This window comes from Epinephelus fuscoguttatus, linkage group LG3, assembly GCF_011397635.1.
Source record: "Epinephelus fuscoguttatus linkage group LG3, E.fuscoguttatus.final_Chr_v1".
NCBI lineage: Eukaryota > Metazoa > Chordata > Actinopteri > Perciformes > Serranidae > Epinephelus > Epinephelus fuscoguttatus.
The window spans coordinates 41,844,313-41,869,631 of NC_064754.1; the positions used below are offsets into that span (position 1 = coordinate 41,844,313).

At 41.4% G+C, this 25,319-nt stretch overlaps 1 protein-coding gene across 5 annotated transcripts in view; it reads left to right on the top strand.

Annotated features, from left to right (window-relative positions):
- Window positions 1-25,319, top strand: part of apbb2b (amyloid beta (A4) precursor protein-binding, family B, member 2b) — a 72,148-nt gene that overhangs the window by 38,870 nt on the left and 7,959 nt on the right. For 2 of the 5 annotated variants that reach the window (XM_049572666.1, XM_049572668.1), the window contains exons 5-16: window positions 2,141-2,385; window positions 4,426-4,557; window positions 5,145-5,216; window positions 7,122-7,172; window positions 8,219-8,304; window positions 8,714-8,774; window positions 13,339-13,485; window positions 13,992-14,119; window positions 19,008-19,122; window positions 21,073-21,160; window positions 24,001-24,084; window positions 24,203-24,318. In XM_049572666.1, the coding sequence (XP_049428623.1) occupies window positions 2,141-2,385; window positions 4,426-4,557; window positions 5,145-5,216; window positions 7,122-7,172; window positions 8,219-8,304; window positions 8,714-8,774; window positions 13,339-13,485; window positions 13,992-14,119; window positions 19,008-19,122; window positions 21,073-21,160; window positions 24,001-24,084; window positions 24,203-24,318 (1,325 nt within the window). Of the gene's footprint in view, window positions 1-2,140; window positions 2,386-4,425; window positions 4,558-5,144; window positions 5,217-7,121; window positions 7,173-8,218; window positions 8,305-8,713; window positions 8,775-13,338; window positions 13,486-13,991; window positions 14,120-16,483; window positions 16,630-19,007; window positions 19,123-21,072; window positions 21,161-24,000; window positions 24,085-24,202; window positions 24,319-25,319 lie in introns of those variants that run through there. The other 3 variants (XM_049572669.1, XM_049572670.1, XM_049572671.1) reach the window with 3 other exon arrangements.

Genomic DNA, 25,319 nt, shown 5'->3' on the forward strand with positions numbered 1-25,319 from the left:
TCGTATCTGTTTCAGGAATTTATAATCCAGTCTTGAACTGCAGTGTCTTTTTGGAGACTTAGTAAATAATTCCATCATGATAAATCTGGCATTGAATGTCTTTGGTGATTATTTATCTGTTTTCGATTAAAGATGAGAGTTGGAAAATGTTTAACTTAGTGTAAAATGCTGCGCTCGTGTGGAGAAGGGTTGGGACAAAGACCAGCCATCACAAAGGACAAATACAAGTGTCTAACAACAGCGTGGAAAAGAAAACCAGCACCAGAACACCACCGGCCATCTGACCAATGAGAATTTGGTCGAACATGAGCATATCAATCAACCAATGGACCAGCCGACCAGAAGTTTACAGCCTTACCAGTTTCACATGAGTTTTACATGGCGTTGCTTTAACAGTCATCAAGAATCCCACCTGCATGGACAGGGTACTGTCTGTAGTGGAAAACAAAATCAAGAAAAGTACCTGGTACCAACAGTGATTCAAGCCGAGCCGTATCATGCAGTAGAAATACAGCATTAGTATTCTGACTCCATCACCACACAGGACCTGTGTGCGTGTGTGCGTGTGGGTGTGTGTGTGTGTGTGTGTGTGTGTGTGTGTGGGTGTTTTCAAGGCAAATGCTGTATTTCCTCTACATTCTATCACCGTCAAATAAATTATGGTAACAGCCATCTGCTCTATATGCTGCTACGGTGTTCTGTTAGGGAAGGGAAGTCTAAATTTTATGTGAATCCATACGTGCTGAGCCAATACGTCTAAGTTAATCAACCTTTAGTGTTTTTCTGGTTTTTGAATTACAGTAAGTGCCGTGTGCCTTCTAGACCAGAGCTAATAGTTTGTGCAGGAATATATTAATTTCATTTTAAGATGAATATTTCCTGTCCTTCCACTATATTAAGTAGTCCATGGAGTTATGTAACTTTTAGTGTATAAGTTAATAATTATGTTGTTTCCACATGTGTATAGTAAGTAAATCTAAAACAAATAAACAACAGGGATGAACGATTTCACCCACACTGCCAAAAGTTAAGCTTCACTGTCAAAGTGAGACATGCAGCATAAATTGAGATTGCAGCATTTAGTGCTTTCATTTCCATCACTGGCAACGTGTCATTAACTTTGTAATGTACAGAAAAAGAAGAGATGTACTCAAATTAAGACTTGAGGCTGATTTATTTGCAGCAACCTGTATAGCTGCAGACCTGGTGCATATCTTAAAAAAGAAATGGTGCAAATGATGTGCCTGGCTCTGTTTTTGTTGCTTCCTGAAATCATTTCCATTTCTAATGTTTTGATTTCAGTGTTAGAGGTTTTCCAGAGAAGTCTCTTTGACCTCTATCTAACGTGAGTGCTCTGCTCTGCATAGAAAGCATTTCTTGTTTTAGCAGGGGGGAGTTGTTGTTGTGTTGGCATGAATATTTGAGATGATCAGGCATGTGGCATCATCCCGGGCAGCTGGTTACTCCACCCATTTCTAGATTATAAATCTTGTGTCTGTGACATAACTTCTGATTTATGAGCTGATAAAAAACAGTAAATTAAAGAAGCCATAACAGATCATACACCCATGGAAATGAGAGAGCAGATTTGTTTGGGTTCAGAGAAGAAGCTAATACAATTACGAGGGCTAGAGAATAATAAGTCCTCATTTGTGTCATGTTGCATAAATCTTAATATTTAAATTCTGCTTTGGGCTTGCTAGTTGGACTGCATCTGATATATGTTTCGCTGTTGGAAATATGAGAGGGATTGCCTGTGCCTCTGTGTATTTTTGTGTATATTTAGAAGTTGTTATTACAAAATGTTTAAAAATGTTTAAGATATGTGCGTGGGTGTGTTGCAGAACATAAAAACGGCTTGTAACATGTTTTACCCAGTTGTTGTCTGTGGAAAGACATGGATTGTTAAAGGACAGCTGCAGCAGATGCTGGTAAGCCCAGTCAGCTGTTATTATCACTCAGTATATGAGTTTGGGAGGGTTAACTTCCACTTAACAGGGGCCAAATCGACCGTATGGAAGAAACATTTATATTCTATGTTTGTGTGCAGTCACAGAGGTCTATCACTTTATTGTATTTGTGCCTTTTCCCCTTTGATATCAACAAACCATCCAAATGTGTGTGTCTGTTTTTTCACCAGATATCTGGAGTGAACAATCATTCCAGACAGACCCTGACCTGCCTCCAGGATGGAAGAAGATCACAGACATGGCCGGTATCTACTACTGGCACATTCCTACAGGCACCACCCAGTGGGAGAGGCCTGCCACCCGCCCAGCACCCCCTGGACAGACAGAGTCCCAGGCCCTGGGCGACCACACAGCCTCCACACCACGTAAACACTCCCTGGGCTCACTCAGCCCCTCACCCACTCCTGACCACGAGGTGAGGGACACAACAACAAACTGACACACGCGAGCATTGCCTTCTTGTTATTGCTGTAATTGTACATCTGCAGTTGTTCTGTTAAACAGAGATCACACAAGATGGTTTAAGTGATGGCAAACAGTTTGTTAGCCGGTCTGGCAGCGGTCAGCCTCAAACTGGAGTTGGAGTATAGTTTCCATTTTCCAGTCCATTCACAATGTAAAGAGATGATGAGAAGCAATGGGAAAAATAACAAAGTCACAGAATTAAATAAACTTCCATTTGCCAGTTACAGTAGGCAACTATTAATGAATATTATTGTTATTTGTTTGAAAATTAAAATAGTCATTAGTCTAGATCGAAGCTTCTGATGAGCATTAATCAGTAAAACTGCAGTTTGTCCTGTATCCTGTCTGTCAGATTTCATCTTCACCTATGGCTCTTGACAAAACTCTGATGGATATCATTGTGGAAAACACTATTTTTTAACAAGCATCGCACTTATACCTCTACTCCACCTTCATGGAATAGGTTTAATTCCAGTTTGCACACCTAATTATGAACCGTTGGGAGCATTTTGACCAAAAATAAATTGCTTCAAAACCTGAAGAGCTGGTTCCCAGCTGTAGTGAAAAAAAATGACAGGTTTTGCATGACCTGAACCCGTGTGAACCGTGATGAACTCCATGAGTGTGAGTGTGAGAGGATTGAGAAGTAAAGTAAAAAATTGTCTTCTCATCATCATTAGTTGGTCCGTGCTTGTTTTTTGGGTAAAAACAAATATCAGTAAAAACAGAACAAAAGCTTGCAGGTAACCGATGCGATCCGATTTCCCGCTACTACTGTTTACTTTCATTTCACATTGTGCAACACCCTCCGCTGAGGGTTCATGATAACAATGGTACGGCTCAAAACTGGTGGAAATACACGTTGTTTCGCGAGATAGCACCAAGGTTTCAAGAATCCTGAACCTGAACCTGTGCTAATTTGGTGGAAAAGTGGTATTAGTTGATTTTTGTCATTCGTAATTGTGGCATTACACCAATGTGGTGGCACTGTATTGTAATCAGCACAGTGCACTGGGCAAGGCGCTGCCAAAACTGCCAAAGAGGAAGAGAAGAGCTGTCTTTTTTTTCTGTAGCAAAGTGAGTATCAGCCCTATAAACGCAAAAGAAAGCAGATGTGGTCATTATTAGTCTCCTTTTCACTGCCATTCAGTGTTTAAACACAGTTTTATGTCACCAGCTGTCACTTTCAAACAATGTTGTCAAAGTTAGCTCAGTGAAATCTTTGCAGTTCGGTAAAGCTGTAAATATATTCACAGATTTGAACTTCCTGGATCAGTAACTCAAAAGCAAAGCGTTGTTAAAACACAAACAATGCCTCTTTTCAACTGTAGTGAATGTGATATCTCACGAACACCTTGATTGAATTTCTTCAAATCTAGCACAAACATCCACTTGGACCCAAGAAGAAACTGATTAGAATCCGGTGGTCAAAGGGTCAAGCATACTGTGACCTCCCAAAACATGTTGTTGTCCATAACTCAAGAGATCATACACCAAGTATGACAAAAATTGACACAAATGTCTAATAGGATAAAATGAAGTGATAACGTTTTCTGTGTGTTAAGTTTCCACGTTTTCACAGACATGGATGTTAACTGTAAGTGCGATTTGACTCATGCACAGAAGCATACAACCGCAAGGCAGCAATTCTAGTTGGAAAAAATTTTCAGTAACTTCACTCTTATACGGTGTTGTGTCCCCCAGTCACTATACACACATATAATTATCAGAACTCCTAAAATACATTGCCAGAAAAAAGTGTTGGAGCCACGATACACATGCACGTCTGTACACATTATCAGGATGGTACCACTGGGAAAAAAAAAACAGCACATAGCAGAAAATTAATATTAGAGTGGCTTTTCATGTGTGGATATTGTACACTCTGTTGCCACTCTATTAATTATGCCTAGCTAAAAGAAATGCAGTCTAATACGACAGTCTGACTATAGATCCTTCATTCGTAAATCTATTGTGTGTATCTCTGTAGTCGTGCCAGGCAGAGGTCTTCTTCAGGGCATCAACTCGTTCAGGCAGCACCACCTCTGACAGCTCAGTGGAGCCTCTCCCCACTCACGAGCCCACCCTCACCACATGTGGATTTGTCAACAGCTGCTACTTTGTAAGTATCCACCAAATGGTTTTTTTTCTGTTTCATTGTACCTACTGTCTGTGGTATTCTGCACATTTTGTACAAATCTATTTTAAGCCTCCATATGGTCCATCTAGACTGGACAATATATGTGTCTAATTGTTTTTCTGTAGTCCTGACTGAGATTAGTGGAAGATTGGCAGAAATATGCAACAAGACAGCCGGGTAAAGAGAGTGAGACACAGAAAGGACCATCAATACTGCAGTCTAGCAGCAGAACACTGGAATACAAGAACACCGAGTCAATCAATCAGTCAATCATGCAGAATGATGGAGGGAAGCGGAGAGAGGAAAGGAGATTGATAGAGAGAAGCATGGTGTAGATAAAATATTGATCCAGTGAGAATGGACTGATGTTGACAGATAGATGTGCCAGAATGAGATCCTGGCACATCTATCTGGAGCCACTGACCTGCAGTCTACTCGACTATTAGCCAGTGACACCAGAGCCAAAATGGCAGATAGACTAATATGGTGGATGAATTCTCACTACGGTAATTTTAATCATTTTTTGATCCTTGATCTCTCTTTGTCTCCCTTTCTCTCTCTCTCCGTAGCCTCGGTCCACATCTCTACAGGGGGTGCCCGATCCAGAGGGTCGCTCACAGCATCTCGAAGATGAGGAAAAGGTAGGCTACTTCAAAACTTTTCATGTTTTTATCTTCCTTGCCTGCCACTCTCCTTGTTCTCTTTTGGCTCAAAAGCCTTGAGTTGTGCTTTTATATCTTCCTGTCTGTGTGTAGCACAATAGGGCTAGGTATCGGTACTTGTTACCTTTAAGGTATCGACAGAAATAAGCCAGCACCAAGAGTATCAAAACTTCTCCGGTCAAACAATATCTGCATTTGATTCATCTGTACCCAGATCCAAAAAAATGCTATTTGTATGGTTCTGCTCACAGCCAATCACTGCAAACATTCTGCAATTTCATGTGACGTGATTGGCCCACTGCTGCAGCAGCTACAACCCATACAGTTTGTGGTGTGGTGAAGTTGAGCACAGCGAGTTAGCAGTTTAGCGTGTCAAGATGGTATTTTACACAACTGAATGCTTCCATTCACATGATGGGTACTGACTGAAGCAGAAAAATATTAAGTACTCTATTGGTATCAGTATCACTTTAAGGGTACTGGCATTGGAGTCTTGCTGTCAAATTCTTTTAAACGACACCCAGCCCTACACACAGATACAACAAAAAAGATACCTATAGCATCAGTATGTGTGTGTGTGTATATTACTGTATAGGTATGTCTACTTGTGTGACATGCAGTGCAGTCTGTAAGTTTTTGGACAGTGACATGTTTTCATTTGTTTTGGTTTTGTACTTCAGCACACAGGACAGTGTAACATCATTGACGTTTGATTAATAGTTTGTCTTTACTGGTACTTTTTCTGTCATAGTTATAGTGATACTCATGGATGGATTACTGAACGGCCCAGAGGCCCAAAGTGTTAGGGGCCCCCCTGGCCTTCACCTACAAAATCTCACTTGAAGAGAGATGTAACCAACCTGGAAGAGACTGGAAATTACCACAGAGAGATGCAAAACAGCTACAAAGAGATTCACATCAAAAGGGGCAAAATAACGACAAAGACACACAGAAAGACTGCAAAGAGGTGCTAAACAGCTGCAAAACAACACAAACAGACTTTCAACGAGTACAAGAAGGGGGAAAACAACTACAGAGAGACACAAAATGACAACAAAGACACACAAAATGACTGCAAAGAGATACAAAGCAACTACAACAAGACCCAGAATTACTAAAAAAAAGTAACAGAAAAAGACAACGAGACACAAAATGACTACAAAGAGACACAAAGCAACGACAAAGAGACATAAAATGATTTTAACAAGGTGCAAAACAATTACGAAGGGACTCAAAATGACCACAAAGAGACCCAGAACCACTGTAAAGAGACAAAGAGACTCACAACCACACAAAGGAGCAAAACAACCACAAAGAGACAAAATTGCTTCAAGAGATGCAAAACCATAGAGAGATGCAAACCAACAATGAAGTCCATGTGTCTTGTTACTTTGTATGAGAGCTGATGGGGACTTCTGCATATCTGTGCCCAGGGGCCCATGTCTCATTATCTGCCCATGGTGGTACTCTTATGTTTTTCTTGTTTTTTTTTTTTTGCTGACTTTGCACATGACTGGAGCTGAATGTCGGATCCATTTCAGATCCATCATCCAGAAAATAATGTCACTGTCCAAACAGCTGCACTCTATGTCTGTATTGTTCATGTTCTACTAATCAAGAATCAATAGATTCTCAGCAGTAAGGTGAATGTTCAATAGGAGCAGGAAACACTTGAGAAAACATTTTCAAGTCTGGATCGACAGCTTTTCATTGAAGAAATGTTCTGCTGGGTGGCTCCTTATTGCAACAGGCACTCTGTGTGGAGTGAGCTAGTTGGCTAACAGCCCTCTTCTGTCTTTCTTCCCTCGCTCCCCTCCCACCTTTGACCCCCAATCTTTGCCCCACCACTGTGTGTGTACATGTGTGTTTTAACGCTGTATGTAGAAACAGGTGTGGAGTGATTTTGGCGGAAAGATTGATAGTGAAGTGTGGAAGGCAAGTATAATGCACTCAATGGGTCTTGGTCTATCCTCACCCACTCTTTGAGTGTGTGCATTTTAATGTGCTAGAAAATCACTGTCTGGGCAAAAGCATGTGTGGCTGATGCTTCAACATAAATGTAACTGCACCAACCACAGCATTTTGTCACGCCTGATATGTTAAACACCTCTATCTGGCTGCAGCAACACAGTCAACAGGTTCTTTCTTTCTTTACTCATGTGGCTAAAACATTGTCATCTTTCCTCCTGCTGGCACAGATCTGAATGTGTTTGCACACACAAGTGTGTGTACATGCTATGTGTTAACTTTCTTTCCTTGATGCAGCATGCCCCATTACACATAACACACCGATGACATTTCTCCATTCAGCAAGGCCATTCCGCCCACACTTGGATGCATGCTGGCATATACTGTGTGGGGTCGAAATATTTACATTTGGTTTCTGCCAGCTTTGTGTCTTTTTAGCCCCTCTCCCACATGCCCTGTATGCGAGAGTGTTATGGCAGCTATACATAAGAGTGTTATGTTAGAACGGGAGCCAATTCGATTTTCTGTTTAAGATCCTCAGGCAGTGTGGGGGTAAGATTTCTGGATATCTGCCATAGCTGCAGTTGGCCCAAAAGCACAAAACTGCATTCACAAGCTGTACAATAAGTGAACTGTTACAAGAACAATATGAATTAAATGTCCTCGTGCATTAATAAAAGGTTTTCAAAATACATCTGGATCACTTTGAACTGCATTACCACACAACTATAAAGTATCTTAAAATAAAATGACAACAAAGCTCTTATCTGTCTGGAGTTATGTCCTGTGGGAGTTTTTCTTCCCGTTACTAACGGGAGTTTTTCTTCCCGTTACTAACGGGAGTTTTTTTTCCCGTTAGTGTGTGAATGACAAAATGTTTCAGTTTTAGCAGACAATGTTACAGGTTACATGTGTGAAAGGGGCCTTAGTGTTGGTTGCCTTTTGGCCAGAGATTGTGAGTTTTATTTTGGAGTCACTTTGCACTCTCTGATGATGTCACCTGTGTGCACCAGGACCTGCAGGCAGCCACAGTGAACCCTGACCCCAGTCTGAAGGAGTTTGAGGGTGCTACGCTTCGCTACGCATCACTCAAGCTAAGGTGAAATACCTTCACAGACACACACATACACAGACACAGACACATGCGCACACACATGCAGATAAAAGAATCAAACTACCTTTGTTCATAAATCTCTGCAAGCAACCAGAGATGGAAGTAGATATCCGACATATTTTTTCGTTCTCTGTCTTGCATCTAGTTTTGTCGAATTAGTCTCTCTAATCTTGTATGTAATCAGTGTTAGATTTAAATGAGGTCAGACAAAGCAGGATGTTAGCTGTTCTACTCAGGAAATGGCTCCATGTTCCTGTTAGTACAGTGACTGCCAGTAGCCTTTACATGCAGGGCAGGAACCTTGTCAGTAAAGCAGCTAGCGGTTGCAATGGTAATAACAGCACACTGCTTCTTCTATAACTGCAGCCTATTTTTTTTTTTCCCCAAATTTCAGGAACCGTCCAGCAGTGGAAGAAGAGGAGTCCAGTAGTGTCAACAGTGACCCAGAAACAAAAGTAAGGAGCCTTTCCTACACTTGACTTAACTGCAGAGACATGTCTGTGTTTGTAATCCGTGGTATAAATCATAAATAGGGCCGGGCGATATGGAGAAAATTAAATGTCATGATATTTTTGAATGAATGCCTATATATTGATAATGCAGTGATATTGTAGGGTCGGTGCTTTCACAAAATATTTACACAATGAGATTTTTTAAAAATAATCATCAGTAATGTGGATATAATGACTGAGTGAGTAAAGGCAAATAATGGAACAGCTAGAACAGTCTGGTAAGTTAAGAAAATGACATCACTTTACTGTAATGCAGCCTTACAACACTTATGATATTACTATATCCAAAGTGTAAGATATATTGCCCAGCCTCAGTCATGATTAACATTTTCCTTCTATTGTATTGTTATGTATCTGTTAAGAAAATGTTCAGCTGTAGTACCTTTACATTTCTAAATGCTAGACAAAAGTTAATTGTAGGTTTTTTGCTTGTCAACCTGCTGCCTTCTTTGTGACTTTTCTGTGTTGCCATACCGTATAAAAAGCTATATATATATGTCATTGTGGTTACAGGCCCTTAAATTTTTTTGTTCAACTTTAATTCAATTTTATAAATTCAAGCCCTTAAAAGTCCTAAATCTTAAATGTTAAAGTCTTCAACTTGAATTTGTGAGGCCTTATTTTGATCGAATTTATCCATCCTATTATTTCTTTTTGTCAAAATGAGTCAAGCTCGTCTGCGTAGAAGTCTACATTTCAGATGTTACACATCTTTAAACCTTCCACTGAATCTAATACTGTCTTGCACCTTTTGGAAAATTTTAGATTAACTTATTGCACTTAAATAATGGTATGCTACATAAAATCTACCTCTGCTTGGGACTGTATGTGTACTACTTACCAGTAGAATTTAACTGGAACACTTGAATAAGAAGGGTGGCATGGTGGTGTGGTGGTTAGCACTCTCACCTCACAGCAAGGGGGTTGCCGGTTCGATCCCGGGCGTGGGAGCCCTTCTGTGCGGAGTTTGCATGTTCTCCCCGTGTCAGCGTGGGTTCTCTCCGGGCACTCCGGCTTCCTCCCACAGTCCAAAGACATGCAGATTGGGGACTAGGTTGATTAATAACTCTGAATTGTGTGAATGTGAGCGTGAATGGTTGTTTGTCTCTATGTGTCAGCCCTGCGATAGGGTGTACCCTGCCTCTCGCCCGATGTCAGCTGGGATAGGCTCCAGCCCCCCCCCGACCCTCAAGAGGATGAAGCGGTTAGAAGATGAATGAATGGACTTGAATAAGAAAAAGATTATCTGTGTAAAAATCAGTCAGAATCAGAAAAAATTAATCAGAAAAAATTATCTTGAAAATGTCATAAAAAAAGCATTAAAATTTAAGTTTCTCATACCCGTAGACACCCTGGGCTTGAAGAATACCTCCACTTGTGGAATGTAATGTTTTGCAGAATCTAAAGTTACTTATATTTGTGAGTTATGTAATCCTACTTTTAAACACTGTAGAATATAATCAACATTCCCAGCACACACGGCCTCTTGCCTTGAAATGATTCTGTTTGTATGTTTCAGTCTGTTTATGTCCTCAGCCTGTTTGTTTACCGGTAGTGTTTATGTCGATCACAGTGGCTGTCTGTGGTCTCATCTGTGTAAAGAGATATCTAAACAATACTGCCTCCATGTGGAGGAACAGAGAAGTGCAGCTCAATGCAGCACACTGCTGCATCAATTACCAAGACCTCTTAAACATTCAGAGCTGAGATTCAAATGAGACATTTTAGGTTTTTAATCACAGAGTTAGGCTCAATAAAACAGGACTTGGTAGAATGCCATGCCCATTCAGCTGATTCCAGCAAATGTCAGTAGAAGGTATAAATTAATTTAGAATCCAACTAATTAAACAGAAAAACAGATGAATTATTTATCTGATCTGCTACAGAGTCATTGCATTTTGTCACAAACTGCAGCAGATTGCCAGGAGGCTAAAATACATTCCAAGGTGTGTGTGGTGTTCCCACAATGCCACGGTGGCTGAATAGATCAAAAAGCACTATGGATTAGAGTTTAAAGCCAACTTTCAGCTTGATGACGTGGTGCTGATTTGGCTGTCTACTGTCTGTTTCCCTCTGAGTGTTTGTCTGGCAGAAATTCACAATCCTTAGCAACAGTGACACTGTGATGAATACCAGACACAAACACAGATCTACAGTCAGGGCATCTGGTCCAGAGCACAGTCTGACACACACACACACACACACACACACACTTCTAGCAAATAGTCCACTGCAGTATCGAGAGTTGAACATTCCCATTTCTACCGATATAAAGGTGTGAAATATAAATGTCTCACTCAACAACAATTTCTATCCGTCAAAGTCTAGAAGACTGAGCAGATAACTGCAACACACACACACACACACACACACACACACACACACAGATACACACACAAATATGCAGAACATTGTTAACTGTTGAAAAAATGATATAACCTGTGATAAATAAACAGTTATACCATACAGGATTGTTAGTTACTGTTTGTAAACAAGCTCAGCAGTGAAAGTAAAAGCAGACCCCAGCTTCGCTCTCATTTAGTGTTTTGCTTTGCTATATTTCCTTTTTTCTGTGCTTTATCTCTAGGATGGCGGTTGCCTACAGTCTGGCACCTGGTCACTACCTTTTTATAAAGCTCTGACCTCACCTGAGTGCTGTGGGGGAACATGCCTATAAACTTCCGGAGCAGAGAAAATAAAAAGAATATAAGAAAATACAGGCAAAGGGCAAAGTCTCTGAAGAAAAATACACTGCTGCTCACTGAGCATGTTTCATAAGTGATGACTGAGAGGGTTTATTTCTGATGAGTCTATACATTTGTTTTAGGAAAATCATGCATTAGTGTATCTTTTAAATCGAATCTCTTACAACTACATTAAAAAAATCCCTGATGCAATATTGCAGTCTGTGTTTTCATGCAAGTTTACATTGCAAAGATGATAAAATAATGGTATATTGTGCAGCCCTACTTAGAATATGAGTTTAAAAACCTAGCAACCCTTATAGAGAGGCATACTCTAAGTAAAGCTATTGGTTGGGTGTGACACAACTGACAGTTCATGTGTCATGTAGCTGCTACCACCTGCTGGTCTGGATCTGTGACACAACTGTCTCCAGACTCCTGACAGTAGAGAGAGATGCACTGTGTGTGTGCATGTCCACACATGTCTGTATACTGCCTGTGTGTGAATGAATTACACACCTGTCAGCTCCACTCAGCTTTAAGTCAGCACTGTAAACATCCCCACACTGAAGACACCATGTTTCTGTACATCCTGCTGTGACATACTAAAACTCTGTATGTTTGTGTGCGATCAAAAAGAACAGTAGGTAGACATCCTATTACTGCTCACACACGACAAACATGTTTCAATCTGTTTGATATGAGCACTTGATTCACACATGAACATGTTTTCCCACAACAGAGCGGGATGCCACTGATTGGTGTGATAGTGACTCACTATATTTGCTGTCTGTCTTTTTCCCTCTCTGACCTCTTTCATCATGGATCTCTGTAGTCTGCAAAGTACTTTGTGAATGGACTCCTGAAATCAAATGAATACTTGATGAGGATGGATGGATGGGCCTCTCTCCTCTCTTGGCCTCTTCTCCTCTACCACCATGCTTTGTTGTCCTCATCTGTTTATCGATATTTTTGTCTTTGTGGAGTTCAGACTGTTTGGCTCTACACTCAGAGTCCAGTTCAAAACCCCACACAGTGGTGTTGATATTTAAAGTCACTCAAAAAATGACCATAAAGCCTTAATAGAGCCTAAAATAAAAACCTATTAGGTCAGTGTGCACAAAGTGGTGATATATCTGTAGCCCCCATTACACTGCCTGTCCAAGGCGGGAATTTCACAACATTATGCCACCTCGCTTTTCTATATAAATGGTACAGTTGTGGAATGGGAGGACAAAGTTGTATTGCCTTTAAACTGGCAGTGGAGGTGATGGAAGTGATAACAGCACCAGAACAATGTGTATATGAAAGGGACAGTCGGCAGGACAGGACTATAGACGGTGTGCAACCCATTGCCAGGAGATTTGTAAAGCAGCTGATAGCAGTTAGCAGCTAACTCAAAAAGGTAGTGTCTGAAAATGTGTGCAAATTGGAGACACAATGAGGTCCGAGACTTCCTTACCTTCCGAACAGAGGGCAAGACCAGCCAACATTTAACAGGGATGGAAATGATTGTTATTAACATGCTATGCCATTTTATTGTTTATAAAGCGCTGCCGACACGTTTGACATATGCTAGAGGGTCACATTGTTGTGTTACATGTCACTCACAGCACGCCTCTTTTGCTTCTGGGATGCCAGTATGCTGTCTGAAATCACACACTGGAGCGGCACGATGCCACCAATGTTTGGTTCTCTGTAAAAATGCAAAGGCGACATAAAGAAGGAACGTTGTAGCAGCTCTAGAGCGCAATCTGTGTGTATAAGTGTAAGTAGTGTACTGTATATGTAACAGCGTCATTGGTGTGATTCTGTGTCTCCAGTGTTTTGCAGTGCGCTCTCTGGGATGGGTGGAAATGGCTGAGGAAGACTTGGCTCCTGGAAAGAGCAGCGTCGCTGTTAACAACTGCATCCGACAGCTGTCCTACTGCAAGAATGACATCAGAGACACCGTCGGCATCTGGGGAGAGGTGAGGAAGAGAGCATAGTGTGTTTTCATGTGTGTTTCCGTGTTTTGTGTTTAGGTAAGGGCGGAGCATAGATAGAGCAGCAGAAGCTAGCCGGGGCAAGAGTCTCCTGAAATATATGTCAAAAGATTGAGGGAGGAGGGGAGAATGAAGAGAGGAAAGTGGAGCAACAGTATGAAGTCTTTCCCTCCCTTTGCTGTGGTTGTGTTTAATGTGAAGTGACAGAACAGAGGGAGAGAGCTTCATCCTTCTTTCAATAACCTTTCATCTCCCACCCCCTCTTTTTAAGGTTTGATCATTTATTTAGAGACACACACACTCACATACACACTTAGGCACCACACATGCACACACAGGCAAATAGACGTTATAGGCAAGTAAAAGAAAGCACCTGACCTTTAGAGGACTACCTCTTGCAATGTCTTGAGCTGCAGGAAATAAGGATTCCATGTTGTTGTGATGAGATCTGAAGAATTTGTGTGCATGTGCGTGCCTGTGTGTGTTTTCAGGGGAAGGACATGTACTTGGTGCTGGAAAATAATATGTTGAACCTGGTCGACCCCATGGACCGCAGTGTGCTTCACTCTCAGCCAATCGCAAGTATCCGGGTCTGGGGCGTTGGCCGGGATAATGGCAGGTTAGTCACCGTGGCAACCACATTTCCTTTTTTTTTTTCTTTCTTTAAATATTGATTAATCCAGTTTCCTTGTCTGCGTGACTAATCATGAGTGTGTAAGATGTGAGGCTGTGGTTTTCTCAGAATGCATGCTGTGCTCTAAATTGTCTTTAACATTTTTGTAGAGATGTACTGATTTATCATACGAACATCGGTATCAGCAGATATTTGCCTTGCTGACTGCGATCGGCCTATTGGTAAATGAGATGAAATTCTGCTTTGGCAATAGCCGATGTTTCCTGTCGAGTGATGTCAATTTTGCGCAGGCGAAAAAGCAGGCGTGAGACTAATGGCGTCATGTCCTCCGGGGGACAATACAAACCATGTTTAGGATGACCCGAGATCTACCCAGGGTCACCTTTGAGACAAAACTCACTATTGTTGCATCAGGGGACACACCTTACTTTTCCCCTGGTAGTGCTACATTGAGAACAACAGATGTGTGTTTATATTGGCAGAAGAAGAGCTGGTTAAAGTTAGCTGTTAGCAGCCGATGGAACTATCCGCTAACGGAGATTCCACTGAGTTACAATATGATGGGTTCAAGCTCTATTTAGTAAAAATGTTTACTGGACGAAAGTAAATAATAATGTTATCATGATGTGTTCAAATGTAATCTTGTAAAATGTAGTTTTTGGCAAGAAACTTGAATAAATACAGCTGTTAGAAGGAGAAATTTGTTGATGTTTTCACAGTAATAAAGAACATATATTAGAGATGGCATTGTGATGTTTTATATATAGTAAACAGGCTTCTGAAGCAGCTATTTTTTTTTAAGATTTTTTTTATGTGAAAGAAGTTTATATAAAAAGTTATTTCATGAATTTGTGTGATTGAATTTGTGCTCATTCAAGGTAGGGTAATGAAGGGCTAAATGACTGTAAAACACTTATTTGTTCCCCTGGCACAAAAGGGGGAATAATTAACAGACACAAAATAAACAAAAACAACAACAACAAAAAAATGTTGATTATTGGCTGTTGACCAAAGGGTTATTTTAAACATGGCCCCAGAATTTCACATAGTTTTCACATTTTCACATCTCTTCATTTCTGTAATGTAATGGCTGACTCATGTTCAAGTTAAGACTTGTATATGTGGACGAAGCCTCCTGTCCGTCATTTTGTGCGTATTTGTACACGTTTTCTGAAAGCCTAAGGATAAGGACAAAACGAAGCAGTACCACCTGAGATCATAGAGGCATTGTAGTGTAGTACCAGCAACATGCGACCGAAGAGCACGATGAAGACAATATAAAAACTGCCTAACGTAATGAATCTGTAATATTGTGAAAAGAATTCTCCGTCAGAGGCAACAGCCATCTACACCTCTGCCTCCATTAGCAGGTACATTATTATGACCTCCTCCACAGTCACTATGGTGTCAGTAACTTTTGGCTCTTGAAATGTAAAAGGAGTACAAATATCCTGAGAGTGTTATTAACCAGTCATCCAGGTCATGACTCACGAAGGCTTTTGTTATCTGGGTTTAAGTTTTCAAGAACTTAAATCGATAGATTAGTCACTAATGTAAATGAAGTCAATGGCACGTCACACCTACTCAGTAAAAGGTCAGAGTAACAATTGAGGGCAGTGGACGGGCGCTGTGGTGACAGGCACAAGAGAGGAGTTAATGATTGATGATGAAGGGATGCTAATGAAAGATTAATTCGTCAGTACAAAGGACAGGATGAGAGGCAGAATGGCCTTTATTCTCTTTCACCACAAATCCCCAACCGACTATCCGTCCCTCGCTTTCACCTCAGTTTAGCTCAAAGAGGAATTTACAGACACAGTGTGGCGGTGCTGCTGGGTGACCAGCGAAGGGCGCTCTGCGCTGCTGCTGAATGCACAACAAGAAATGTAGGTTATCAGGCACAGCCGGGTGATGTGGACTGGAGAGGTCGGCTGCTGTATAGTTGGAGCTGGCACGTGCGAGAGGGAGTGCACTCAGGGAAAGAGGCAAGGCTAAAAGCTCTTGGCATATGCAGAGCTGCAGAATTCTGTTGCCTCAGGGATCTCTCTTTTCTCTCTTTCTCTCTCTCTCTCACACACACACACACACACACACACACACACATACATGCAGCAGTGTATGTTACAGCAGATTCATAAGATCGCCCTGTCAGATAAAAGGAATGTGTGTTTTCCGAGTTCTTTTCAAGCATCCACATCTACATATAGCAGGAGAGTCGGAGCAGTGGGAATACCTCAGCTGCAGCAAAGGGAGGAGGATGAGGAGAAGGAGGTGGTTGGAGGGAGGAGGAGTAGAGGGGGGGTTATGGCAGGAGAGAGGGAGAGAGGGGGGATGAAGCTGCCAGAGGGGGAGGCATGGTTAGTGCTCACTGGGTGTGGAGCGGACAGGTTGAAGAGTGTGTGCACGCCTGCAGTGTCACCAGGAACAGATGGCGTAAGCGTGTACAGACGCTCCCGTACGCAGGATTACCTGCCAAAATAGGAAAACAAACAGCTGTGAGTATATTTATATACCTTTATCTTACTTTTGGAACCATCACTTCTGCTGTTATGTTTTATTGCAAAGTAGCAGAAAGACAACAATGAGCTAAAAGATCAGGCCTCAGTATGTGGGAGAGGTTGTAGTTTGTGGATTGATTTTTTTTTTTTTTTTTTACAGGCAGTGTGAGGTGTGCATGCCACAATTTAGAGGAACTCAAGTGGAGTGTAAAAATCAGATGTGTGTGTGTGTGTGTGTGTGTGTGTGTGTGTGTGTGTGTGTGTGTGTGTGTGTGTGGTGGTGGTGGTGGTGGTGGTTAATTACAAATAGATTAGGTGATAAAGGAGTTGTGTTAATCTGAATCTGGTGTTTGAAAAGCTTCAAACAATGAAATGTGCAGCAGTTCATGACTAAAAGATTTTCATTTATTGTAGGAAATGTACATCCAAATTTCACTTCACAGTTTATATTTCAGATACTTGAGATGTGTGTGTAGGGACGTAAAACATAGCAGTGACTTGCTGAACATCTTGCATTTAGTTTTTTTTATTTATGGGTTGTTGAACTGTTTTGTTTAAAGATACGTGATGGAATTTGAAACCTGGAGTAAGGATTCTCCCTCTATCGCTCTCCCTCTCTGTCACACACTCTTACACCCTTGTGAAAGACTGGAGTGGTTGTGTCAGTACAGGAATGGTACCCCAGTGCCCCCCCCCCCCCCATGTGCCATGAAACTCATTATCGCCATAGAGATTACACATTCCCACAGCAACCTTGACATTTTCAGGGGCGTCGGCATGATGATAAGATTATATTAGAAATGAGATATCACCCCTCCCCCCCTCTCTCCCTCTCTTTTCTTCTGACTTTTATCTTCACTCTTCATCTGGGTGTTTTATTCTGCCCTCGTCTTTGCGCTTTTATCTTTATCGTGTACGTTGTTGCAGTTCACTTCCAATTTCCTCCCCCAGTATTTCACTTTCCTCTCGTTACTCTTACTTACTCCCCTCTCAGTAACTTCTTTTTTATGTGGCTTTTGGAAACTCCCAGTCCTTTCATTTCATTTAAGAAACACAAACCGTCTGCAGCCAATTAAAGCTAATTGCGCCCATCCAACGCATCTCTCTGTCCTGCTATTCCTCTCTTCTCTCTTTCCTTCATATCTTACTTAATTTCTACCTTGAGGTTGAATAAAAATTACCTGCACTGCTTCATTGACCTGTTGTAGTTCTGTCAGAGCAAAGAAGATGACAGAATATGTAACCTATTGTGATAGTGTGTGAGTGTGTGTGAGTGCCTGGTTGCCATCTCTTGTCCCCCAGCAGGGGGCTGGTATGAAGGTTTTTTTTTTTTTTTTTTTTTTTAACCTCACTTTTATTTCTACTAACTGGCTTCCTTTCCTCCCTTGCTTCCTTGGACACAGAGAGAGGTAAACACATTCCTTCCTTTAATCCCTCCTACAGTATCTCTCCATCGTCTCTGTCATTCCTTATTGTTTAATTTCCTCTGCGTCTCATTTTTCTCGTCTTCAAAGTGGCTCTGGATGTACTGTAGCGTTGTGCACGCACACTCACAGATGGAGGAAGTAAAAGGTGACCTCCTCTGTCCTTGTGTGTCTACAGGCATTTTTTAGAGTACACACAGACACACACACACACACACACACACACACACACACACACACACAAACAAACAGGAATCTTTTCAGGAGTTTCCCCTAAGGGGCCAGGATCAGAAATCTTGTTAACCCTCAGGCCCGTGTTTTTTTATTGCATGCCATATTGAAGCACACAGCTTGAAGGAAGTTATTTAGATTGGTTTTATGTGCATTTCTGAATGACGTAAATCAACGTTTGTACGTGTGTGTGTGTGTGTGTGTGTGTGTGTGTGTGTGTGTGCTGTTCGGGTTTAATTTGTCGCAGCTACATCTTTATTTCTCCCTCCCTCCTTTTCCCTTTCCTTCTTCTTTTCATTCCTTCTACTCAGCGGACTTAAATAGTTTTCGGCTCCAGTGGGCCCAGGGGAAAACTTCTTCCCTGCTGTCACTCATTCAACTCCCTCTTGCATCACGCTGCTCTATTGATCTCTAGGGTCCATCGACCTGCGTGTGTGTGTGTGTGTGTGTGTGTGTGTGTGTGTGTGTGTGTGTGTGTGTGTGTGTGTGAATGTGTGTCCTGTTGTCATCAGACTGATAAAGGTCAGTTCATCTCTCATCTGTCTCTCAGAGCTGTCAGAGTCAAAACTGGACACACGCACACAGACATGTACACGTCGTTCTTCTTGTCTCTGAGTAGTACTGAAACTAGTCCATCAAACTCTTTTTCCATCATCATCCCGCTGATGTCTTTTCCTTCTTGTGTACTTTCCCCACTGACACTGTTTTCCTCTTTCCCAGGGACTTTGCATATGTGGCACGAGATAAAAACACCAGGATCCTGAAATGTCATGTGTTCCGCTGTGACACGCCAGCCAAAGCCATTGCCACCAGCCTGCATGAGATCTGCTCCCGGGTAAGTGGTTCAGGTCGGAGGAGGAGGGGCCTGGAGAGACTAGGCCAAGTTTGGATTTGGCAGATAGATTCAGATAAAGCTCCAACTCATTGTGAGAGTGTTTCGTCTCAACAGTGAGGCTGATGGTCATTATCACAAGTCATTTTACAAAAAAGTGGCACAGATATTCTTTCACTCATTTACTCAAGCACCAGTGGTCATGATTCCAAGCAGCAACCTCCAGGGCTGAAAAATGAAGACAATGCAGATGTGCCAAAAACTGCAGTTCCTCTTATGACCACTTGAGGCGGGGGAGAATTTTTATATAACTCACATGTTTACGTTTTACTAAGACTTAAAGTTATACATGATGAAGAGCATGGCCGCTTTGAGGGACAGATGGGCGCTGTTTGATGGCAAGTCGCTATTTCAGTGCATTTTCAGTTCATGAAAGTTAACAATAACGTTTTCATCACCTAAAAAGTTTTGTTGAGAGTTTGGTTTGACTAAAGGACCCTTTAAGTCAGTTTTTGTGGTAAGTAAATGTTATTTTAATGGTTTTAAGCCTAGTTTTTGCAAGCAAAAATTAGCATTGTCACCTTTCTCTAAATGCACTGTGCTAACTAAGCTAGATGGCTAACTGCACCCTCTCATCCAAATATGGTCACTTCTGGCTCCAAAAAAATCCAAGATGGCGATGACCAAAATGCCAAACTTGAGGCTTTAAACCAGGAATACACAAACAAACAGGTGACGTCACGGTGGCTACATCTAATATTTATACAGTCAAAAGAGAGACTACATTCAAAATGCCCATCCTCAAGAGTGCTAGTATTGTTTTACCTTTTCTGCTATTCCACACCCCAGGCACACATTTAAATCTAATCTGCAGTCTAAAAACAAGATTAAACTCATCTAAATTTCAGACCCAACAAAGTTTCTTTCTCCCAAAACACAGTCATCATCAGAGAGCTTTCTCTGCACGTCCACTCTAAGATGAATGCAGATTAATGCAAACAGGGTTAGAGTATTCAAACCATGTTTTTGTTTTATTGTGTCTGCTTTTTACTATGGACTCGCCTGGAATTAATGGACTTTCCTTTTATTCCCAATAAAACACATTTATCACTTTAAGATTTTATCCAACGTTGGAGAAGACATTTAAAATCTTTCTGTATTTATGTAGACCCATAATTTGGTGCTGAATTCCATTCCATGTAGCATGAAAGGGGTTTTATAACTTCTGATATCAAAAGATGCCTTGTGATGTTCAGTGACTTGAACAAAGTGTGTCCCCAAAATGTTTTGTTTTTTTTTTTGAGGAAAAAGGTGGAAAAGAAACCTTTTGTCCCTCTTCTCATCCTTCATGCTAATACCTACTGTTCCACATTTTACAGTCAACATATATCAAAGTACATGGAGTCTGATTAATGCAGACTTTTCACACATTCATAAGGAAAAGTGGAGGATTGGTCACAGCAGGGGTTGCCAAGATGTAGATCAGCTGTGGAAAAACTCTCTGATTAAGACAATGTATAATTTATGTGTGGTATTTCCAGGTGTGTGTGTGTGTGTGTGTGTGTGTGAATGATTTTCACTTTGGATTTTCTAGTTCTGTGCTTGTATGTGTTTCTCCCTGTGAGTTGCACTGCAGGAAAAGCTTTTACCATGATTTGGAAAAAGAAGTGTGACCTGATTAGTGTGTGTGTGTGTGTGTGTCTCCCCAGGTGAAATGAGTAGACAGCATGACAGTATCAGGGGTGAAACTGCTCGAGGTTTTTCCTCAGCTCTTTGGTGTTGACTCTTTCATCTTTTTCCCCCCTCATCCTCTTTTTCTCTTTGTTTCTTCACCCTCCTCCCCTGTGTCTCTGCCACTTCTCCGTATACCGATTCTGCTCCGTTTTTACACGCCATTTCCTCATACTTCTGCATCTGCTTTCGCTCCTCTCTCTCTGTCTGTCTCTGCTCCAGATCATGACAGAGCGAAAGAATGCCAAAGCGATGGCAGGAGGCTCTCTCCAGGACAGGATGCAGGCAGGACTAGATCTCCCTTTACAAGGTAGGCCTCACACATACAGTACCTCCCTCAGTGTGCTTGCGTGTGTGTGTGTGAGAGAGAGTGAATGCGACAAGTGCCATGCATCAATAGGCGCACGGCAGTCATCACTTCTTTGGCACACTGCATGCATTTAAACTGGTCATTTGTAAGAACAGAAAGACTGAAATGAATTGCTGTGTTGTCATTAAAGTGTCCTCTGTTAATGCTCCAAAGTCAAGAGAAGTTAGGAACACACGCATCAAGGCACTTTGATTCATAAATAATTAATTTTGGAGCCTTTAAAATCAGTCAGTGTATTTCAAAATATCTGCAACCACCACTATGAGTAAATCTTGGCCATAAAGGGATACTTTGCTGATTTTCAACCAGCTTTGTGTCATAACAGTGTGGGTAGTATGGGTAAATGAACTATGTTAAACTTTCCTCCAGCTTACCAGCACCCAGATCTAATCTAAACCAAAGCTCTGTCACTGTATTGCCTATTTCTTACCTAAAATTCCTTCAGAATCTTTAGTGCACTGTTTACCTCTAATGCAAGAATTTGCGAACAGGAAAGTGGGCACCATACTGTCCCCTTATAAAGATGGAGGCTGAAAAAAAAATGAGATCAAACCGTAAAACTAGGAAGTTCTGATCAAATATGAACCAAGATGCTGTTAACTGTGTCGCCCATTTCTCACCTAAAAAGTTTCCAGAAACATATTTTAGCTTACTGTTTAACTGTACTAGCCAGGCAAAATATTGTTTCCTGTGGAAAAACCACGTCCCCAAGAAATGTGCAGGGTATTGAAACCAATTTGAAGCCAACAGTGGGATTACAACTCCCGAGTCCATCACGTGATGCCATTGGGCCCAAAAAGACTTCCTCCCATAGACAAACATTGGAGAAGCGACGTCTGCATATCAGTGGACACATTTTCTTGTGCATCACAACCCCTCGGAAATGACTCATTCCACTATTTGGATTTCATCCATTCGGACCGATAACGTTTGGAAAGTCTAGAAGAGCCGCAAGTTAAATGATTTATCCTCATTCAATTTAGCGGAGTATCTAAACTGGAAGTAGCCAGCTCAGCCTGCTGAAATATCTAGTGTGCTTGCTCTGTGGGCCCAATGATATGAAAGTAGTGTCAATCATCCGCATAATTTCATACTGTGGATATAGAGCTTTTTCAGCTTCATGTGCCACTGAGCAACTTTCTTAGAAGTTAACAGTGTCCCGCCTCCAACACTGTATCCAGTTCTCTTTATACATCCATGAGTAAAATTGACAAGTTTGCATTGTGTCAACCAACAGTGGCAACATGTATTGGTCCGGTGTGGAGCAGTGCATTCTGGTAGTTGTAGGTTTTCTACCTTTTGAGCAAAAGCAAATTCCACAGTCCTATTTCTCTGTTTCTGTTACTTTCACTGCTGAAAAGATGCACTCTTCTCACGTTTCTTGCAAACAAACAGTTCGGCCAGTTACTCACCAAAACAACACCAAATGCTTCATTGTTTACATCCATGTTTTCACAGACATGGATGTAAACTTGACTGTTGCATGGAGGCATACAACTGCAGGGCGGTAATTCTAGTTTTACTCCTGCATTGTTTACATCTGTATTCACTTGCCTTCAGTCTACTTGTTTTTTGGCTTCAGCTCAGTGCTACTTTTCTTTGTGCATTATGGCTGCCAGCTGTCAATCATGAGAATAGCGGGAAACAAAACGGAGACCCACACATGAAAGCGTTGCTCCGTAGCTCTACTAGTGGCCAAAAACTCCACAGGGTACATTTTAACAGTTGTTCACAGTTTACAGATCTCGGAGTTGATGGTCCAGTGCACTAGCATAATGTGCCAGTGTTCATTATCTCACATTTACAGAGAGGAGGTGGAGGAAGATCTCCAGATTTTTAATAGCCAGACAGATGGGAAAAGTAGCCAGCCAAGGGATGTTGGTGTCAGCAAGACAAAGTTACTTGTACTTGCAGGAAACAGTGCAGGAGAGCAGTGTCGAAGAGATAGACAGGCTAAAACATATATATGTATATATATATCTGTTGCTTAAAAAAAAGATGCTGCATAAACATGAGGGCAACGAACCATTTCTGTTATCCCTCACTGTTTCCTCTCCTGTCAGCTCTCTGTCCCTGTCAGAGAGACAAATGATTGGCTGCGGCGCACTATGTCATTTATATACAGTACATTCATGTGATTGGACGAGATGCAGCAACAGTCTCAACCTGACAACAGTCCAGCCTGCTGCTGACAGCTCGTCAGATCAAACAGCTGCAGTGTCTGCCTCTGCTTAAAATAAACTTAGAATAAATTGACAACAGCTTTAAAACATGAGAACCAGGAGGTGTAGCATGACAGTATGTCATTATGGTCCACTGGGACAGTCCATAACAGTGCCCTGTTATAAAATGAAAATACCCAGTAATTAATAACAAACCGGTCTGAAAGAACTTTGTCTTGAAGTAATCTTTCAGAAGCATAATTGAAGACTATAATGTTAACTTCCTTTGCAGTGCATGGAGCCACACCTACAGCAGAGAGTTATGCTTTTGTCAGCATCAGTTGAACTTGGGTAAACTTAACAAACTCAAGGACCAGAGTGACTTACCATCACATTGTTCAGTCAACAGCCTTGTTAAAATAATTTATAGTGCATCTAGAAAAGTTGTGGTGTTTAGATATAATAGAAGCCATTAAGAAGGTGGTTAATATCAAGATATTCAGCCAGCAGGCTACACAGGGGAACCCTCTGTAAATGTGCAGTGTTGGGTTTTTTAAAATGTAGTTAAATATGTATTTTTCAAAGCACCTATTAAATGTGTCTGTGGCTTCTCCCCAGCAGAGTTCCCCACACCAAAGACGGAACTGGTTCAGAAGTTTCAGGTGCTCTACCTTGGGATGCTGCCTGTGGCCAGACCTATTGGTTAGTCTGACACACACACACACAAGCACACAACCATGCAGACCTTAATGAGATGCAAAGCACATGGTTGGTGGTGATGCTGATAATCCAACTTTGCTTTTAACATGCTCTGCTCCAGGCATGGACATACTGAACGGGGCTATAGACAGTCTGATCGGTTCTTCCAACAGAGAGGACTGGACTCCAGTAGCCCTCAACGTGGCAGATGCTACTGTCACTATCAGCAAAGACAAGGTGAGACACACATCAGCTGTAACCACAGCTGTCTGTATGGAAAAATAAAATGTGATTAAACAAACTCCATGAACAAAACAAAACAAAACAAAATGTGGGACAGGTTTGGCATTATGGGAAAACAACCACCATGTTCTTAAAGCTTTATTTCACAATTTTTGTGCATCCTTGCACCTGTCTTTGGGATGTAATTGACTGTTAAGATGGAGGAGCATCCAGAGGCTGGTTGGTGAAGTTTTCTCACCCACCTTGTTTACCTTTTATTTTTTTATGTGCAAAATAGATTTGACTGATAAAAATGCCTTTACAGAATATGATTGTATGACAAGACTGACAGTAAGTGCCAAAGAGACTAACATCAGTATTATCCAAACAAAATGTCTACACACACGCACAGCTAGTGAGCTTTGGTCATCTTTGAGTGAGTAAGCCTGATTTATGATAGGGCACTCAACACTTTTGATAAATGCAGCTCAACAGAAACTAAACAGTTGTGCATAGTTTTCAATTTATGCTTCAGCAAAAGGTTTCTGGTCATCGCCATGCTAACCAGAGATCCCCTGCGTTTTTTTGTCATGGTTTGAGTCTATCACTGTCATGTTGAGTGAAGTGTAATCTGCAGAGACAGCTGTTCTCTGAATGTGTTTTTAATTTATTAACTGTATCTATGTTGATTGATGAGCTCCCAGTCTGTCAGTGAGCAGCAGATTCCCCTAACTCTCTAGGGATGGCTGGAAAGTAAAATCAATTAATCTGTAAGTACAAACACTGTTGATATCTTCTTGTGGTGCAGACATGAAAACTCTTTTAGTTTAGTAAATGTTTGCTGTCAGTCAGTCTGGTGGAGCTAGTTATGCCGGCCTCTGTTAACTCAGCTCACCAGGAGCTGCCAGACACATGGCTGCTTCTGTGGATAGAGACGCCAAATGCAGGGCAGATTTGGTGTGGATTGAAAACTACTATTTCCATAGTGACGTTAGTAAGACTACAAATTACTTTGC